The sequence below is a fragment of the Dipteris shenzhenensis genome, chromosome 17 (genome assembly GCF_047967505.1).
Source record: "Dipteris shenzhenensis isolate YYH24624 ecotype China chromosome 17, Dip_SZ_1.0, whole genome shotgun sequence".
Classification (NCBI taxonomy): Eukaryota; Viridiplantae; Streptophyta; class Polypodiopsida; order Gleicheniales; family Dipteridaceae; genus Dipteris; species Dipteris shenzhenensis.
In genome coordinates this window covers 35,342,830-35,362,221 of record NC_141612.1, presented here as the reverse complement: position 1 = coordinate 35,362,221, position 19,392 = coordinate 35,342,830, and the positions used below count along the sequence as shown (strand labels likewise).

Below are 19,392 nucleotides of genomic sequence, written 5' to 3'. Positions count from 1 at the left end.
CATCACTACGACCATCAAACTAACAACATGGCAAATACTACCAATGTTCATGCATGCATCCTATAGCATTCCTCTTAGCATCATAGGACGTTGAGCTACCATTCACACTCAAAGCATGTCAAGGTCTTGAGTTGTTTCAGCTTTAGCTTACGTGATGAATTTTTTAGATGATATTCACACCAATGATCAAACCTTTGATCTTGAGGCGCCAACTCCCTTTAGTAAGAAAACCTATCAAAATCTTGAGTATGAGATGAATTTAACAATATGCCAATTTGGATAACACATGAAAAAGTTACATTCATTTGAAAGGAGATGGATTTTCATATTTTAGTGTATTTTTTGTTTAGCCCCCCCATCCAAAAGACCCCCCCCTTGGGCCTCATATATTATCAAAAATATGTACAAATCTTAAAATCTTGCATATTTTTCAAGGTATATACCTTATATTTTGTGGGAGGGGGGACATGAAATTTTCATATTTTTCACTTGCATATTTGAATTTTTCAAAGAAAATTCATGCATATTAATTATGGATCTTGTCCCCCCATACCCTGGATTTTGGACAAGGGTAGTAACATATCACATATTGAGTTGGCGCCCCAGGCCTTTGATGCATGTCTTTAATCCACACCAAGATCGTGAGGTATCTCAATGATGTGTATATTAACTAGCCTATCCACTAGCTTCTTTTATTTTGAAACTTGTTAGAGTGAAGAGATATTTGCTAAAGGGCACCATTTATAACAATTGCCCTATGCCCAAGGATATCTTTAATTTTTCTAATTCCTCCCATGCATGTAAGCTATAGCAACTTGTTGCCTTGTGACCTTAGTTTCTTCTACCTCACTTATAATAACTATTTCTACTTCTTAATTCTTGGTACCTATAATGGGTGCCACTACAATTGACTCATTTTCATGAGCTTTGCTAGCCATACTTGGTGCTTATGCACATGGCTTGGCTTTATGAGCTCGTTAGGTGCTCTTACACTTGGCTCAACAACCAACTCTAATATTACCTAACTTTTGAGAATGGCATATCCATTATTGGGGTTTTTCCTTGAGGATTTGGTATAGGCTTTTTCATATCTATACCCATAATCAACACTTCTATCTTGTGGCATTCACTATTTCTCCTTAGCAAATTTACACACTTATGCCATGAATTGCACTCTGATTTAACTTGAACATTTTCTTCATATAAAAAGTAATTTACCTTCCCCTTATCTTATTTTGACTTCCTCCTGGATCCTCAATAATAGCATTCATTTATGAGTGTTATGATCTTGTTGATTATTCTTGGGTGGCTTCATTCTTTTCTCTTGAGACTTGCTTTTTTGCCACTCTCCTTTCAAGCTTCAAGCATTTGTTGCACCACTTCTTGTGAAAGTCAAGTCTACCTCAAGTGCTAGTTCTTGAAGTGTTTTCTGCAACTCTATGGCCAATTTTTCTTTTCTGATTCATGGGGAATCCTTTTCTTCAGCCTCCTTATTGTAGTCTTTATCTTTTTTGCTTTTATTTTTCTTTGAGATACCATGCCCCTTCTACCTAGTATGGCCCTTGGGAGAAACCCCTCGTACTTGTGGGTTGGATTCAAACTTTCCATGGACCCAAGGTCCAAATTTAAATCACTGAAGAGCCAAGTCTACATTGTTGTATAATCTGGCTCTTGGTTGGGTTGATTAATGAATACTTGCAATTCCAAGTACAAAATCTTACACGACCTTGGTCTTCCCCTACCTAAGGTTAATCAATCAAGTTTGCACACTTCTTCATTGATTTCCTTCCTGTATCTTCGATAGTGGGCTTCTTTCAATTGGTCCCAATACTTGAACTAGCTTACTAAGATTTAGTTGAATTAGTGATGTGCTATGTTATGGGATAATAGTTCATATAGATCCATGCTCCAAGAAAACTTGGTAACACATTTGTATATTGGAAATGAGTTCATCCTAAGTTCTCCAAGAGTTCTAGAGCTTCACTTTGATTCTTGGATGTGATACCATATTCTTGGCTTGCCCACTAGTCAAGAGTGATCAAGATCCCTAGTTGCCCTTTCTTCATTCTCATCTAAGCTTTTATTTGTTTCTCAAGATGCACTTGCTATTGTGGTGTCCTCAAGTCTTTTTGCTTGGAAGAGTTATTTCTCTTTTTTTATTCCTTCCTTGTGATAGGGCTACTCCATCCGTGGTCTTCTCCTTGCCTTCCTCGAAATCGTATGGCGCTTGCCCACTTTTGCTTCCTCATTTCTTTCATCCCTTTGTGGGCTTCTCTTACCATGGGATCTTCTATTGTATCTTCTTTGAGGCAACTCAAAACGTACTAGGACTCTTCAAAGCCTTCTCCTAGTATATCTTATTGGGGCTCTTGCATCCTTTGCAAGGCTACTCTCCTAGCATGCTTTTGGATCCTTGGCAAGGTTGCTTTCATACCATGCTTTTGCCTATTGGAATAATAAATACTCTCTTACCATTCTTTTGCCTAGAGGAACAATAAATCTTAACAAGGACACAAGACCACCTCTCGCATCTCCCTCCAAGTGCCTTCTTGTGCCTGTGTCTAGGGGGTACGGTTGTACTTTGGTTTGTTACTGAGTTTGTTTTGAGAAAAGTGGAATACTACCGAGTGTGATATGCACATATGTAAGTTGTCCTACTTGTTACTTCCATTTCAAAAAACCATTGTATATCCTGCTCAATAATTCAAGGAAGAAGATAGAACATCCCTTCATTCCATTTGGGTGTGGTTTCTATGCATTCAACTCCTGATTCTAATCTTCAATCGTGCTAAATATAGATACAAAAAATGAAGCAAGTAGTGACTCGTGTCTCAATGGAGTATAAATAGTCTAAAAATAAGACCCTCTCATAGGGTGAATCCTAGGGCTTTATACAAACAAAGGTATTTGTCCACCATCCCTTCATGGATTTTAGAAGAAAAATAGCAAACTATTGCCTAATAGTAATTTCTAACATTTCTTTGGGGAGAAAAAAATAGTAAGTTCTAACATAATTGAATTTACTAATGTAGTCTATGATTCATATTGTCTCCCATGGCATGCAAAATCTTGCTATTGATGTGGTTCTAAGTAGGTGTGCTTTTTTGTTAACCACTTCTCTCCTGAGTGAAATGGGTGCCTTTATCTATTAAGGGCTATGCATTACAAACCAAATATGCAAAGCAAAAGTGAGTCTCATTAATTTTGAAATAAAGACACAAATTTGTGAGGATACTTAAAAGCATGTTGAGGTAGACACCAAGGAAATGGTTTTAAATTAATACCATTTTAGAATTGGAAATTTCATCCCCCAGATACAAATTAAATACAACATAGCACATAGCTAAGGTAGCTCTTACCCAATGTCATAGCTGCTCCTTAGGGGTATCACAATTTGCAACATTGAGGCAAAAAGACTAATAGCTCCATTAGAGCTAAGCTACAAGATTTCATTGCTATTGCCAACGACAATGAGAAATTGTCCATGAGAACTGAATATCTTACTTTTGTGATAGAAGACATGAAGAAATACAAGATCAAGTAGGAAGCACTCTAATTGAAAATAGACAATTTCTATTTGGAAAAAGGTGAATACACTAGAAAGGGGAAGGGCTTTAACATAGAAGAGCTTACATAATTGGGAAGACGTGACTAGAGTAGAACGGGGAGGTGGCTAACATAGAAGATCCTACAAAAGGGCTAAAGCTCTAATGCTAGGTACTATTGAGTGGGACAACGTTGTAGATCATTGGTGTTAGAAGTTAGAACAGTTGAGGATGCATATATTTCAACTGTAAGTATCATAAAGACCAAGTGGCAATTGAAAGAGTTAAGACGTATGAAGATCCTCTCATGCTCGAATTCTTTCAAAAGAACTAGTGTAAAGGAAACAAGAGATAATCACCTTGACAATATTCATTGAGTATATTTTGTATGGTCATGGTGGCTGCTGCTTAGATTCTTTCTTGTGGCAACTTCAAAAGGTATGCTAGATGAGGCTATGCTCATACCCTCACCGCCCTAGTCTTTAGAAATGTTCACCTTCTCAAATATTGAGGAGAATTTCGAAGCCATGCAGTCCCTCTTTTGCCACATATGCAAACTTGGCTAGACATAGACACAGTTCCTACTCTCAATAACACCCAATAGGCTTAATCATTTTTATCAAAATGGGATACGATGTTATGCTATCTTTGGCCTCGAGTATGTTCTCAATGACATCATCCCATACCCAATTGGACCTTAATGGAGCCAAACTTGTTAAAGTTTCCAATTCTATCCAACCCCAAAACCCTAAGGAGAAGGAGAATCCTATCAAACAAGGGCCTCATTGTGACCAAAATCCAAATTTAAAACAACATAAAAAGCCCAAATCAAAGGTCAAAATCACCCAACCTAACATAGCCTAATGGGTGGAATGACTCCCCTAACACTAGGACTAGCACCAACTCTATAGCCTTGGTAGACAATGACTCCTTGCCAAAGGACATCTTTAACTGCAAACTAGATTTAGAGAGCCATAATATTTCCTTGTATGCGTTGGGTTTGGTAAAAGAAAATGTATCCCATAGTATATTCATCGTCCTTTAAATTGTCTCACCTCTCCATCACATACTTCTCCTTACTAAAAATTTCATTTCTTATTACAATTCCACTAACAATTGCCCTCCCCTGAATTTTAATGATTCTAAGAACTTATGACGTCAAATCAAATGGAAAGAGACACATAAACTAAGCCTTTGGTAAAAGCATTATTCATTTTGTGCTAAAACATCAATGCATTTAAGAGGAAATATTCAAAGTACATGATGGAATGTTATCACTTATAGCTTGATAATCATTAGTAATGAAGCCATGGGAATTGAAGCCCATTAACCCAAAAAAAAAAGTTTAAGCTCATCTCTATTTCATGCATTAACATTGAGCTCCCAAACATCTTTGTATAAACTCACCACCATTATGCTTTGTGCAAATAGATGAGCTTTGGTCAAGCCAAGGACAAAAAAGTGGATTTGATTGGCCATTAATTTCAGCCACAATTGGTTGTAGTACTTGAAACAAAAATTTCCAAAATCAAGGGGTTTGGCATAGCACATAACTATGTATCCACATGTAGTGACCACATTTTTTTACAAATAAGTGAAATGTCATTTTGACTCTTCAACTATTGAAGTTCAACCTAAACCCAAGGATAGATTGCTTTATTCCAAACCAAATGTTGAGATTGGTATCATTACACATAGAAGATTGTGTTTGCTTGCCTAAAGCATGCCGAAAATCCTACCTTAGAAGTTAACACTCAATATTCAATGGCTAATAACACCAACCTGCCTAACAACGAATTGATTGAGTTTTGAGCCTACACAAAATACAAAGGATTGGATCCAAGTTAATAGGGGGGGACTACTAACATGGTGAATAGAGATTCCATGTCTCCTTTTTAACTTTTCCATGATTGCATTAGCCTCTAAAGTTACAAGGCTGATTAAAATTTAGGCTATTAGGTATGCCCATGATGAGCTAAGGCCTCCAAGAATAAATTTACTTGTAGAGCAGTAAAAAAGGGGTATGGGTAGATTTTAAAGACCTTAGTGTATAAAACATATGTTTCTTAAAGACCTTAGTGTATAAAACATAGGTTTCTTCATGAGGATTGATAACTTTATTTTGGCCCTCTCAATCTCTATCAATAGGGACATACTAGCCGTCTCCCTCTCTATGATTTTATCACCAAACTGCAAGCTCAAATGAGAAAGAACTAGCATGAAATAGGAAAAAGTGAAATGCCACAGCTTGGTCATGGTTTGCTTATTGTTGTCTTCCTTTTGTGAAAACTTGTTTACTATTGAATGTTATTTTAAAGTCAGCCTAGTTTGCTTGTTCGTCCTAGGGTTGAGAACCCTACAGCTGCAAATTGTGCAAAACTTTTACTGGAGTGACACTCCTGAATCTTGGCTACTAGAATCACAATCCTTTAAAGTGTATTCTTCTACAATTTCCAGTAGTCTTGAGTGTGGTATGGTTTTAGAGATGGCCTAAGAGATAATCAGTTTACTGAGAAGGCATTATTTAAGTTTTACTTGTTAGTCTAAATAATGCAAAACACATGCACAAGGACAAAACAAGCTGAAAGCATGCACATGCACAAGATGTATCGAAACAAGCTTTACACCTAATGTAGACTCTCCGTCTCTCAAGAATGCAGAACAAGCCATAATTCATACAAAAACTTCAAACACAACATGATCCTTCAAACATCTAAATTGTGGCCTAATGCAGCTTAATATGTCCCCGCACTATATTCAAGCTGAAACTACATGGAAAGCTTATTTTAAAAATTCAATAAACAATAATTAAGCTTCATTGTATGTCTCCCTTTGCCTTGTGGCTATGATACAAAATCTCCCTCCAGAAATACATATGTATAATCGTAAGCTAGAGGATGACATGTCTTAGCCATGTTTATATGCTGACATTAGCTTTTTTGTATCATACGGAATCTAAGCCTTCCTTCGCATCATGGTTCTCTATAAATAATTTGTTTGCCTTAGCATGAGTTTGTTTAACAGGGTTCTGCTTTGCAGGTACTTCTGTCACTTCTTTAAGATTTACAAATGTATACAGAGCCATTCCACTCAACGCCATCGTAGCTCCACAAAGACTCTTTGCACCAGGGTTTGACTGAAAGAGGAGGAAGCCTCCAAGTAGGATAACACAAGTCTTGAACTGGCCGAGCACAACATGTGTAGTTGCAGAAGTGGCCCTAAACACAAGCATAAAAAGTGAGCCAACTTCCTGGAGTATGCAAGTCACAGACCCTTTTAGATACAGAACCACTTACCCGAGGGCTAGTGCTCCAGACCACTGCAGCAAGAAACCAAAAATTGCAGACACAAAGATTGCAAGGGTATTGGGAAAATTCCAATTGAATGCAAGGAGGCCAGGAGGATCCAGGCATGGCATGATGGCGAGTAGTGCCAAAAGAGTGATTGGAGTGGTCCTCCACATCAACCTGTTGTATCATCCAGGCATCTCAAATCACTGATCTAAAACACAAGGGTTAATCAAATGCAGTGACTAGTCAAATGAGCATCATGTCAAACAGGATAATGCAGCTTACGCAAGTGCTGTCCAGTTTTCCTGCTGCTGCAAGTTGGACCATAATATCTTGTTTGTGGCACTAGGAACAATCCAAGCTAATGCGACCAATGCACCAAAGATGTTGAACTGCAAGTCTGTGACAGTAGCAACTGCTACTCCAATAGAAACTATAATCAAAGAGAGAGCCTGCACAAAAACAAAAAGTTGCCACAACAAATACAAATCCACCCCTCAGATTTATAAGAGCAGGTGATCAACAAAGTACTAATTTCAAACAAAGATATAACAAACCACTTATTTCATCTAGGATAGATCAGCCTCATAAGAAAACCACATATGATTACCTTCTGAAAAGAAACATGTTTGCCAAAAATCATCATTTCCACCATCACAATTGTGGGAGTCACTGCAATTTTGGCCATCTGATAAAAACCTACGCTGCACAATGCCCATAAGCACTGCTTGGTCAACACCCCAAACACTCTACAACACATGTAATATGTATATTGCATAAATGCATTATCCCGAGTTGCCCATAAGGTACAGATGTTTACCTGTTATATTTCAGGCTTACATTGGCAAGGCCACTTGCAAATGACATGACCACACCAAGGACTATAAGAGAAGCAAATGGTGATGCTTTTGATGGAGGTGCTGCAGGAAGCAAAGAAAACGCATTGAGGAAAGCCATCAGAATCCAGCTCACCGCGTAATGCACAAATGTAAGTGCTATAGGATAATTGAATCCCACCTTCCCCAAGAGCTGCAAACACAGGGCATATACTCTTATCAGACAATTAATATTCTCACAAGCTAGTTAACGCTAGAATACATGCTTCAAAATGCTACAAGCCGTAAGGAACAACAAGAGTATATACAAAGAAGACAGTAATATTAAATTAATTAGTGAGTGCAAGGCAAAATGAAGATCGCTGAATTTCAGAGCAAGAATCAATAAGGCATAGTCTGTCAATCAAGATGAGTACAAGGAAATGCCAACTAGGGGAACCACGATTGTTGATTTTGAGCACCTATCATTCATCTTAAGAGGAAAATGTCCCCCCTTTCTCAAGGTGATTGGCATTAAGCCTGGGAAGGGCCTTGGGTTTTCTTTTTGCAGCAGTAGGGGATGAGGAGTTGTCCCCACAGGTTTTGATCGGATATCAGGGAGAAAATGCTGTATTTCATGGGACAATCATTGGGACCCTCCAAGTGTATCTTATCGATTAAGTACATTTTCCCCAAGACATGCATGACACAGGTAGATTGTTGATCACTCAGACAGTGGATGGCTCAGCCTCGTTTTGCAAACTATGGCTGCCAGGCTGGGTGTTTCTTACACGGATTTACAAACTCATAGGTTTGGTGTGATACCAATGACGACTCTTTTAAGGTGCTGGACCAATGGGACATCCAATCTCACAATCATTAGATGTAAACCACCAGGAACAGCCACTTCACTAAGTGTGTCGTCTCTAGTTCCTTCTTTTTCCAATCCATCCTCCTCTTCTTGCAATCGTGCACCATATGTCCAAGCTGATTGCAATAATAGCATTTCTGCAGGATTTTCAAATCTCAGTATAGAAGTCTCACAAAAGAATGACAACATTGTCATTTGTCAAGAAAGGTATTGTCAGGAGGTGCTGAAAAGATTTCAGATGTAGGAATGCGAAGAAACACCAACCTCAATAGAGGTCAGGACAAAGCTGAGTAATGAGAACATGCCTGAGTAGGGTGATGCAGCAGTGTATCGAATAATGGTTGGTACTTTGCTGTATCTGACTAGATATAGCTTTTGCAGTAGGAGTGCTCTGTCAGTTCTCATTCAAACCAAGGGAGGATCACATGAAGGCAGGATTCAGGGTTCACAGGTACCTTAAAGACACAACAAGCTATGGGATCATGTATCGCTACAGTAACGTCCTTGGAGGATTCTGTGATTTGGATTAGGCTGGAGATTGGGATACATGATGCTTGACGTCAGGTTACTGCCCCATGTTTACAGAAGGTGTCATATTTTGCCCAGCATGTATGGCTACATGTATCTGCCTCAATTTGTCATGCTCATGCCTTGCAAGCAGAGATTGATGCATAACATCCTGCAATTCTAGGATTCCCTTTGGTTCTTCAAAGGTCCTTGATCCAACAAACTTCTGGATCTGAACCATCAAAGCATAGTTCACGGTAAGGACTTTTTTTTGAGACCTCCGAACTGCTCAAGTGCTCTCTAGAACATCTCTGACTCTTGAATCCTCCAAGGTCTTCAAGTACCACGCTGGTGACTTTCTTTCCTTCCCCATGGTCTGTCTTGTTGACATGGGTGCTTCAGACTCACACTCTGATTCTTTAGTTTCTAGATGCTTCATCTCCTGTTCTTGCGTGATAGCAAGTCTCGGTCCCTGGGAACAATTAGAGCTTCAAGTGCAATTCTTGTGGCTTGGACTCTGACTCTTGAAATACCACATCGCTGCTCACCACACTAGCTTCTTTGTCTCTGGGAAGTACAATCGAGAGGCCTTTGATTCCTCACCGTAAATATACACTCTTGCTCTTGGGATCCAATTTAGTCTGCTTTGTTTACATGCACATAAGCGTGAGGACCAAAAATCCTTAAATAAGAAATAACAGGCTTCTTACTAAAATACGCTTCATATGCGGTTTTCCCTTCCACCAGTTTGGTCTTTGTCCAGCTCAAGATGTGGACAGCCATATGAACTGCCTCACCCCAAAAAGGTCTGGGAAGCTTTCTCCATCTTAGCATACATAGCTCCATTTCAGCGATTGTCCAAGGTTCTTTCTTTCTGCCATCTCATTCTGCTAGGATGTGTGTAGTCAATCCTCTTTTAATCAACGGCCTCTGAGATGAACTCTGCCCCTCGGTTGGTTGGTTCTGAAGGTCTTGATCTTCTTTTTCGAATCTTTCTCGACCTAGGTCTTCCACTCTTTTACCTCTACTAAAATCATCAACGAAGGTTAGATAATACTCGACTCCTCACAGTGATGTCATGGACATCTTTCCACACGTCGGAGTGGACCAACAACTCAAGTGGAACCTTGGCTCGTTGTGTAGCCTCCTTCGGGAATGCCTCTCAGTGTCACTTTTGGCAGACTTCAGCACTGTCTACAATATGTGGAAGGTCATCACTAGTCCAGCTCTTTGCATTTCTGAGAGTTTTCCATGGCTAAAAGCCCGAACCGTTCATCCCACCACTTTGAATTACCTATATCAGCTTGAGCCATTAAAGACCAGATCTTGTAAAAGCCCTACTCCTCTTGCTGGCACATTTCTGGTGTCCTTTGATAGGATCAGCACTCTTCCATCATCAAACTTAGCGTTCATCCTGTTCTTTGTGATTCGGCTGACAGACAAAAGATAGAAGATTCTTGCAAGTGCCTTCTCTTCACCTGAACATGTGGTGAATCCAGATTCCATACACTGAGCACTTCCTGCTGTCTCCAACTGTCACATGTGAATTCGGATGTGCAGGTTGAAGCTCCTTGAACCATCTTTTTTTGTTGGTCATGTGTTTGAAGGCACCACTGTCAATGTAACAGCCATCACTATTTTCACTACATGAGCTGAGCAGTGCTCTATGACTAGAAAGAGCTCCTCTTTTGGCATGTTTGCTGAATCTGACTTTGACTCTCCTCTCAGCATGTCGCCTTCCTTTCACTTTCAATCCGCCTTTTGCTTCCAATAGAAACACTTCCAGACCCGATTGCTGTTCTTCTTGTCTCCACTATCTTCTGACTTGCCCCCTTTGGAGTCATTGTCATCCTTAGGCTTGCCTTTTCCACGCCCAACCTTTTTGCCTTTACCTTTTGCAAGAAAGGCATTGTTGCTAGATTCCTCGGATTTCTTCTCTCAAGCTTCTTCTTGCATAAGAAGGAGCATTAGTTCTTCAAAAGCAACCGGTTCTGATCGTTGCCCTCCAACGATGGATGTCATGAAACCCTTACAGCTTCTGGGGAGCATGCCAAGGAGCCTAGCAATTCAGGTCGAAAATGCCTGTTAACCAACTGTGAAGAGTTGATCTCTTACCACCTTCATCTTGGTGATGTGCTCTTGAACTGAGTCCCTCTCATCCATAAGCATTATGTAGAGGTTGTTGTAGAGATATATTTCGAGGTCGAGGATCCCTGCAGCATAATAGATCTCGTACATTATTTGAGAATGGTCCATGCAGTGTCCGCAACTTGAATATGCGGCAGGACAGAATCTGCAATGGTGCCAATGATGATGGCCATGGCATCTGCACCACACATTACCCAATCTCTGGCTCCTAATAGGATCTACTGGTGTCATGACTGCTCCGGCTGCAAATCTGTCAGGCTGTGATCTCCACTCCTATCATAATCTCCCATATCCTCCGAATCACAAGGTGGGTCCAGATCTTCACCTTAGTTTCTCCCATCGAGTTTACCCGCTTCCCCAAAACTTGGGATGGGTAGTCTAGCAGCCATGACGAGGACGTGAAAGGCTTAGGAGAGGAGATTGTCCTTTCTGTATTGAACACAGAAACCTTCTTCCTGAAACAGCATCGCCTCTTTCCCGGGAGGGGCTCCTTCCTTCAGGGCTGAGGGGTATCACAGGACTCGCTGACGAGGCTCTGATACCATGTTAGGGACTGTTTGGACACAAACCCTAACACAGCGGAATGAACTCAAATCCCTCACTAATCTTCCTCGGAACAGCAGCACCCAATGAAATTTCACAGACAATACAGCATAGAGAGGAAGAGAACTCAGTATATTCGTCCACATCATAGGAAAACCGCTCAAGGATGCGCCAGATACATCCAGTCAGAGATGCCAGGCAAAATAGCAATCAAGGATGATTGCTCCCTACTGAGATCTACAGAAGAGACATTTTGTCACACTCCAGTCAGTCTGCTGGGCCATCAAAGGGTTCAGTAGCTGCATAGAGTGTTCACAAAATAGTCGCCTATTTATAGGTAGTGAAGGGTGCCTGGACCTGCCAAAATAGCCAACCTAGTCTGCTGGAAATATCAGACTTTTCCCTGCAAACACAGACCAGCTCTGCTGCTGTGTACCTGACCAGAGAACTGACCCAACTGCTCCTGAACAGTCTGGAACTTGATGTTGCTGTAGGAACCTACTGCCAGGCCTATAAATAGGCCCTAGCAGTGCAGTTGTACTGCTGTTCTCCAGCCCTGTGCCACACACGCCTGCCACTTGTCATGGCGGCTGTTCCTGTTCCATTTTCAAATGCAGACAGTCCTCCAGATCATAGAAGAGAGCTAGACTTGATACAATTAATCTATCTCAAGATTTGATCTTCAAGTCAGGCATTAGACTTTTCCTTCCCTGACCCTATTGTCTTAACCCAATGTTAGCTACCTGTCTTCATTATGGTTTAAGATTGATCCTAAAGTCTTTCTTTTGAAAATCATTCAAGACCAAGTCATCAAGGTTTGGAGAGCAACCTTTCTCGGATAGAGACCTACTAAAGAGGCTTGGCATGAAGCAGTGGACAATATCCAGAATCTTCTTAGAAGAGTGGGTAAAAATAGAGCCAAAATAAGAGAAAGAAGAAAGAATTCTATAGAAAAAAAATAAGGGTTAGGAATTGGAGCCAGGCACAGTGACATCCATCCATACTCAGGTAATCCACCCTTCCTCAGTGCCCTGACCCCTTGTTCTCCTCGTATGGGGGCTCATAGGAGGGTCAGTGACACTTCCAACATCCACTATGGTCAGGCGCATCATGTTCCTAGAACCAGAGGCATACACTAGCCATTCCCCTGAAATACTGAAAGATCTAGGTCCACTGGAGTTGTCTATCGTACCACTAGGCTGCTGGCACAATCTGAAGCCATCGCAACGCCTGGTTGATCCAGGCAAACTGTGAACTCCTATCCAAAGAGAAAGTGCTTCTAAGCTAGCCTCGAAGGCATGGATGACTTCATACACTATGTACCGTCTCGGTTACGATCAGCTTGCACCCTCAACTCCAAGATTGCTCTGATCGGATCATCACAAACGTCAGTCCTCGCATCAAATCACTTCTTCATGCATTCTTTCGCAAAGTGGTCAAGCTTTTCACAGTAGAAACACTTATTCTTTTTCTTCTTGTCTCCATCATCCCATTCTTTGCCCTTGGAATCCTCTTTGAACTTTCCTTTGCCAGGATTGCCCTTGTCTTTTTTCTTTGTCAAAGAGGCCTTGTTCTTCTTCTTTTCGTCTAGTTGCTTCCACCTGTAGCGACAAGGGGCCAAGCTTTTCAATACCTGATCCTCTCTCCAACAGTCACTCATTTGGGCATTTAAATTGTAATAGTTTATGCAACGGAACAATGTAGTCACTGGACTACCTCCTTTGTAGAAACCACATCAAGTATGTGACTCATGTCCTTCAGTTGGTGCATACAGATATTTGTGGAAAAGCCTCACATCAGTTGTTCGGCAGGAAATGGTAATATAGCATTTACAAATGATTTATCTAGACCCTTTGAGAAAACTCTAAAGCCTGTAGATATGCACGAGTTGCCAGTACATAGAATAATACTTAACCTCAGCAATAACAGAAAGTTGCAAGGCTACTACAAACCAAGCTGGCCAGTCTCAGCTAAATACAGCAGTCTTAACTAATTTTCAAAGTGCAAATCACTTTCTAGCCATGTCCTAGAAGGATCTAAAATATTGTGCTGACTCCCATGTGTACATTCTTGAAAGTTCTGTGATCCCAAGAAGTTGTCAAAATCATCTAGTCCATTGCAAAAACGTCTTTCTATTTATGTAAAGATAGCCTTGGCTGCACAAAAAGCCACTGCACCCCGAGGCAAAAAAAATATCGAATACCAAAAACACTCCTACGTACACGTCTCACCCGATGGTTGTCTAAGCAAACTATGGAAGTAAATTCCTAAAATAATGGAGAAAGGAACCACCTCCCAACTAGGCATTGAAAGCCCAGAGTAACGCCAAGTCATGCGTCACTCGCTTGTTGAGAATATGTTAAAGATACTTTTCCACTTTGCCTGGAGAATTAATTTTTCGCCTGCAACATCCTTAGAAAGGAGAGATCCAACGTCAACAGGATCACATGAGCTACATTAGACCCTTTAAACCAGGATAAGATTTTGATTCATGCATGAGCAGCTCCTTTTTGCAGGAAGAACCCCCTTGATCCTTTTCCAAATTTTATGGAGTCTGATTGTCTATATAAAACATCGTTTAATTCAAATACAAGTCTTACTATAATTATCAAATATATATGTCGTAATTATATTTGTAACATGCCAGGAAGCAAGATGGTAATCACATACATCAACCATCTTATTCATACAAGCAGGGAAGTGTTACCATTTTATTCATCAGTATGATAGCAACAGCAACAACGAAATTGAAGGATAAAGCAACTTGAGGGCCACAAAAATGTTGTTGCTGACGTCTTGCGCCTTCTGCCGTGCGGAGTTCACTGAACAGAGATGCCCGTAAGTCATCTAGTGCCCTAGCTGCAAAAACAAGCCATGGAATCATGCCAATGTAAAGACTATGCCAGAATCCACTTATTCAATCCCAATCACAACCAGAGGCCAATCGCCTTCTGACTGTTGAAGAAGCTATTGAGACGTTAAAGCTGGTAAGGGAGAAAATGAGCAATGAGGATCAAATAAAAGAACAATCGACAGACTCAAGAGACTCATAATAAATTTCAACTGAAAAGAATGTATAGCCACTCACTTCGTTCACCAGCATCACTGTCCTTCCGTTTCAACAATTTTTGGATGTCTTTGTTGATGAAATACTTCATGCTCTCTCCCAAAGCTAGTTTCAGTAGTGCCATGAGAATTTGGTGCAAGAAGGTGGTTGGACATAACCTTCCACCTACTGTCTCGTTATTGATTGGATTGTGCTATCTTTGACTTGCATCTTGAAATCCACAGTTATATCTCAGAATGGATGCCAGTATTTTGATAATGTCAACCTTACATATTATTGAGAAACAGAATCTCTGAACTCAAGAAAGATTGTAGCCTGCAGTAAAAGTAAGCCAAAGAATTACCGACTAAAACAAAAGTCTGAAAGAGAAGATAAACAGGCCTCCGCACCTAGCCTTTATCTTCTTAGAAAGTATAGATAATTCCAATCTTAAACAATCCAGAATTCCACAGGACATTTGAAAACAAGGAAAATCCATAAGCAGGTTAGGTATATGGTTCAATAATCTTATCACCAATAATTTATCCAGAATGAGACACTGTACAATCCATATCTCTACACAATGGACAGCCACATCTCATGACCACCTGCCAGTCAAACCTCTCTTTTCCATCTTAATGATGACCTCTTGATTGGCCTACATGCTGCATAAATTATGACAATGAGAGTCCCTACGTAACAACATTAAGCCTTCAGCTGTCAAATGGCATGTTAGCCAAGCACATGCTTGCATGAGGCAACCATCAGCAGGTATAGAATACTACTAAACAATCAGAAGAATGCAATATTCGATAACATGCTTCAAGAGAGTATGTAGCTACTTGCACGCACTTACAAAGAGAGCAAAGGTGGAGATGTGAAAAAACTCTTCCTGACCAACTGGAGCTTCACAAGCATGCCTCACCAAGTGGACCCTGATGGTAGTACCTATGTGAGCTGGAAAACTTTTTGTTCCACAACTACTTCATCGAACCTTCCTGAAATCCCAGGCAACTGCTCGCATCAACAAAAACCCTCGGACCCTTGTCGACTCAGATGTAAGTCCTATCCTTCATAAGCATATCTGAGAGAATGATATTGACCTTCCACACTGTGGATTGCTTACCCCACACCCAACATGCATAATGGCAGATGTTGCTTGTGTCATTGCCTTTTTTTAAAGCTAAAGGCGCTTGGGTGTTTGGTTTGCATTGATCAAATATGGGTCTCTGGTTGACCTGAAGGAGCACTCTGCTATGCTTTAGCAGAAGCCCAAAGATGCTTTCGATTACAGGAAGCTTACAAGGGAACTCCCAAGAAACCTGGGACAACTTTTTTAGGCGAGACCAAGATCATATAAAATAACCTGTAACCCATCTCAAAAAGTTATGACGGCTTCTCATATTTGCTAACTTTGTTCAGGTCATACTATGCTTGAGCCTTGACTGGACAGCCAAAATATCCCTGGCTCCAACACGTGCATTATGAAACAAAGCCTCCCAATCAAAGCAGTGGCTGTCAACAAAAACATTAATGTGTCCACATTAACAACTACATTTACGGGATGGAGCAGGGTGACGTGGGGTGTGTTCCTTAACTGTTGTTATACAGGAGCACTTGGCTCTCTCAGGATCAAGCGTGTGGAATATGGTGGTCCCTAGAAAAGCCTAACACTTTGACATGTAATCAGAACACTTATTCCCAATTAGGAACAATGCTCGAGGACTTCCTTATAGAGCTTATAAAGTAGCGATCTTATAGTTCTTTCAAGTCAGTCCTCGTAAAATGCAAACGGTCATTGCAAGTAAGCACAGTGCATTGACCATGCAAACCTCCATTTCGAGTCAAAAATACGTTTTGGTCCAGATCTGTGCTCAAGTGAGGCGCAGCAATATCGAGAAGAAAAATCATTTCGATCTCGCCCAGCACTGTTGAATTGACAGATTTCAAGAGGGCTAATCGCATTTGCAAAACTGTACCAAGCAGTTATAGATGATCAAGTATGCAAATGGAAGTCCTCATTGTTGAAACTCTCAGGAGTGAAGTAAGATCATCAAACTGACGTCTTGCTGGAAAGACGTGACATCGTTAAACTGAGATTTTGCTGAGGCAAAGAAAAGTGCATGCGTCTGCACCTTAGGAGTGACTATCGCTGAAGGCGCTACGTCGAAGTCGAGCAGCCAAGAAGCATTGTAGAGGAAATGCAGCACGTGGAAGCTGGCGAAGGCAACGATCTGAGAAATCCCGAGCTGGGTTTTGGGCAAGCGAGGTGATGGGTTCAAGAAATGGGAGGAAGGGAGCAAAAGTGCATTGAAATGGGTGTTGTTGATGGGCAAGCGAGGTGAAGGGTTGAAGAAATCATGGGTGGAAGGCAAGGAAGGAGAGATTGCAAGCAAGCAAAGCAAGGAAGCAAGGAAGGAGGAGGGCAATGAGGAGAAGAGGTGGAAAGCTTTGATTGATGGATTGATTGATGAAAAGAAATGCAGTATGTTGGAACTTGGCGGTGGAGGAGGAGGAGGTGGAGGTGGTGGTGATGATGTAGGCGTTACTCCACCCCTACTCTTTGGGTCCTTTGAGCCCCACCCTCCCAACTACTTTCATATTTGCATTTCGTCACCTCACCTTCCCCACCACTTCCCTTTTTTTTTTTTCCTTTTCACATCCACCACACACACACATCTCATGCCCCCCATCGCTCACTCATACACCCTCCCTCCCCTCACCAAAAATCCATCCATTCGCTGAAAATAACACTTTCCCTCCTCGTGGCAGCTCCGCCCCATGCCCAATGAACAAATGCGAATGTAAGTGTTCTTGGATAGAGGTGGTATAGAAAACAAAATATTGCAATATTGCTTGAAACTTTAGACATCTACTTGCATAGAGCGATTGTGATCCTTGCATAAATGGGAAGATAAGGGTTCTCAAATATAAGTGGTGTACATATACACCCTTTTCAATTTGGTTTTTTAATTCACCCAAAGATGAAGCACATGTACTTTTGGCATGCACCATCTCCATGTAGACACCAAACATCCTTTGTCGATGTTGCATCAGTATCCCAAAATTTCATCCAATGCATGGCCTAACTCTTGTCAACCATTTTCCCTAGCCCACGTGCTTTTCGCTTGTCCACCAGATACTCTTGATCCACCAACTCTTCATCTCAACGAATCAAAAACTTTAATGCTTCATATCTAGCTTCTCAGCCTTTACTACCTGCTTGACCATTTCTTCAAGGCTTCCCAGCTTAACAAAAGCATTGTCCGTTTAATAACATCTGGCAAACCACCTTTACTATCTTGTCAGTACAGTGTCTAAATGGCCTCCACCAAATAATTGACAGAATCCTTATGACTTTCTGCTTCTTTCTTACCTCGTGTTCAAGTGACTCAAATGATATCATACTAGATTCGAATGCAATGTATACATCCACAAAACATCGAAAGATCCATGTATTTCATAATAGCTCTTTTTAGATCTTGAAGACTTAACTAATCATCATTTGCGACACCTGTTAAGCACTTGTAAAATCATGTCTAACTTCCTAAGAACTCTACAATGGGTCTCTTAACCTTTGCACATTGTGGCTTCCCACACCCAACCCATAACTCTTTTGCTTCTCCGAAAGAGTTGACTTCTTGTTCTTTCCAAAAGGTTCATTATTGAGCCTGACGGATTCCAATCTATACTTTGAGTCATCTTCGAATAAACAAAGATGGTGATGATGCTTGCACACTTTTACACAGATGATAAGTTTCCTATTTTGGCCTCCTCGCATGCAATTCTACATTCTTCACAAAAGTCATTAGGGGAGATTTTGGGTCAAAAAGGGCCTCATAAGGAATGGATTAAGGACTAAGCATGGGAGGGTGGGTCCCTAAGCTCTTACAAAGTGCACTTTCCTAGACATGGGGGTGGGACCGTTGTCCCCAAAAAAGTGCAATTTTCTAATTCCCAAGACATGTGACCTCTTAAGTCTCTCTTGGAGGGTCCCCATCCCCAACAAGTGTCTACATATGCCACATCAACCAAAAATTCAAAAGAGCTTGAAAACCCTCCCAAACCCATACTAATTGACCAAAGTCATTTTTCAACCTCCATTTTTCTCTCACCTAATGGCTTGGATATCATCCCAAAACTCCATACCTATTGACATAAACTAACTTTATCCCCAAGTAGAAACCCTTTCAAACCTTTTCCTAACCCATATCCATTGACCCAAACGAGTCTTCATCCCTAGATCTATTTATCTCTCACCTTGTTGGTATTTTGTAAATTTTAGATCCTGTCATGGCTCCATTACAAGATATCACCAACACAAAGTGCAAATGCAACCTACGCATTGAGATTGCACCCAATTATGCCACAACTCATCAATGCAATGGAAATAAGAGTGTGGATAAAGAGACATTGAGCCAGCTACATGAGAAAGGATATAAGCACCTTGCCCTTTGGAGTAATGGCATACTCTATCTAGTGGATCGTCATACCTGTGTGCCTCTCACATTTCATAATTTGGCAAGTTTGCTTCATTATGTTGGAGATTGGTCATCAAGGTTTGCTCAGTTATTGCAAACACATTAGTAGAAATAATGTTCAAGCCCAATTCTCAAGAATGATGAAG

At 40.8% G+C, this 19,392-nt stretch overlaps 1 protein-coding gene across 2 annotated transcripts; it reads right to left on the bottom strand.

Annotated features, from left to right (window-relative positions):
- Positions 1–6,370: 6,370 nt before the first annotated feature.
- Positions 6,371–17,260, bottom strand: LOC147892040 (nucleotide-sugar uncharacterized transporter 2-like). 2 transcript variants are annotated; one of them, XM_087388165.1, is made up of 8 exons: positions 16,901–17,260; positions 14,808–15,101; positions 14,427–14,578; positions 7,656–7,864; positions 7,446–7,539; positions 7,121–7,287; positions 6,842–7,012; positions 6,371–6,763 (listed from the first exon to the last, which is right to left on the bottom strand). In XM_087388165.1, the coding sequence occupies exons 2-8, from the start codon at positions 14,908–14,910 to the stop codon at positions 6,490–6,492; spliced, it is 1,170 nt and encodes a 389-aa protein (XP_087244291.1). In that variant the 5' UTR covers positions 14,911–15,101; positions 16,901–17,260; the 3' UTR covers positions 6,371–6,489. The 2 variants fall into 2 exon arrangements, with proteins under 2 accessions (XP_087244291.1, XP_087244293.1); XM_087388167.1 differs by having other exon boundaries at positions 14,808–14,996.
- Between the last annotated feature and the right edge of the window lie 2,132 nt (positions 17,261–19,392).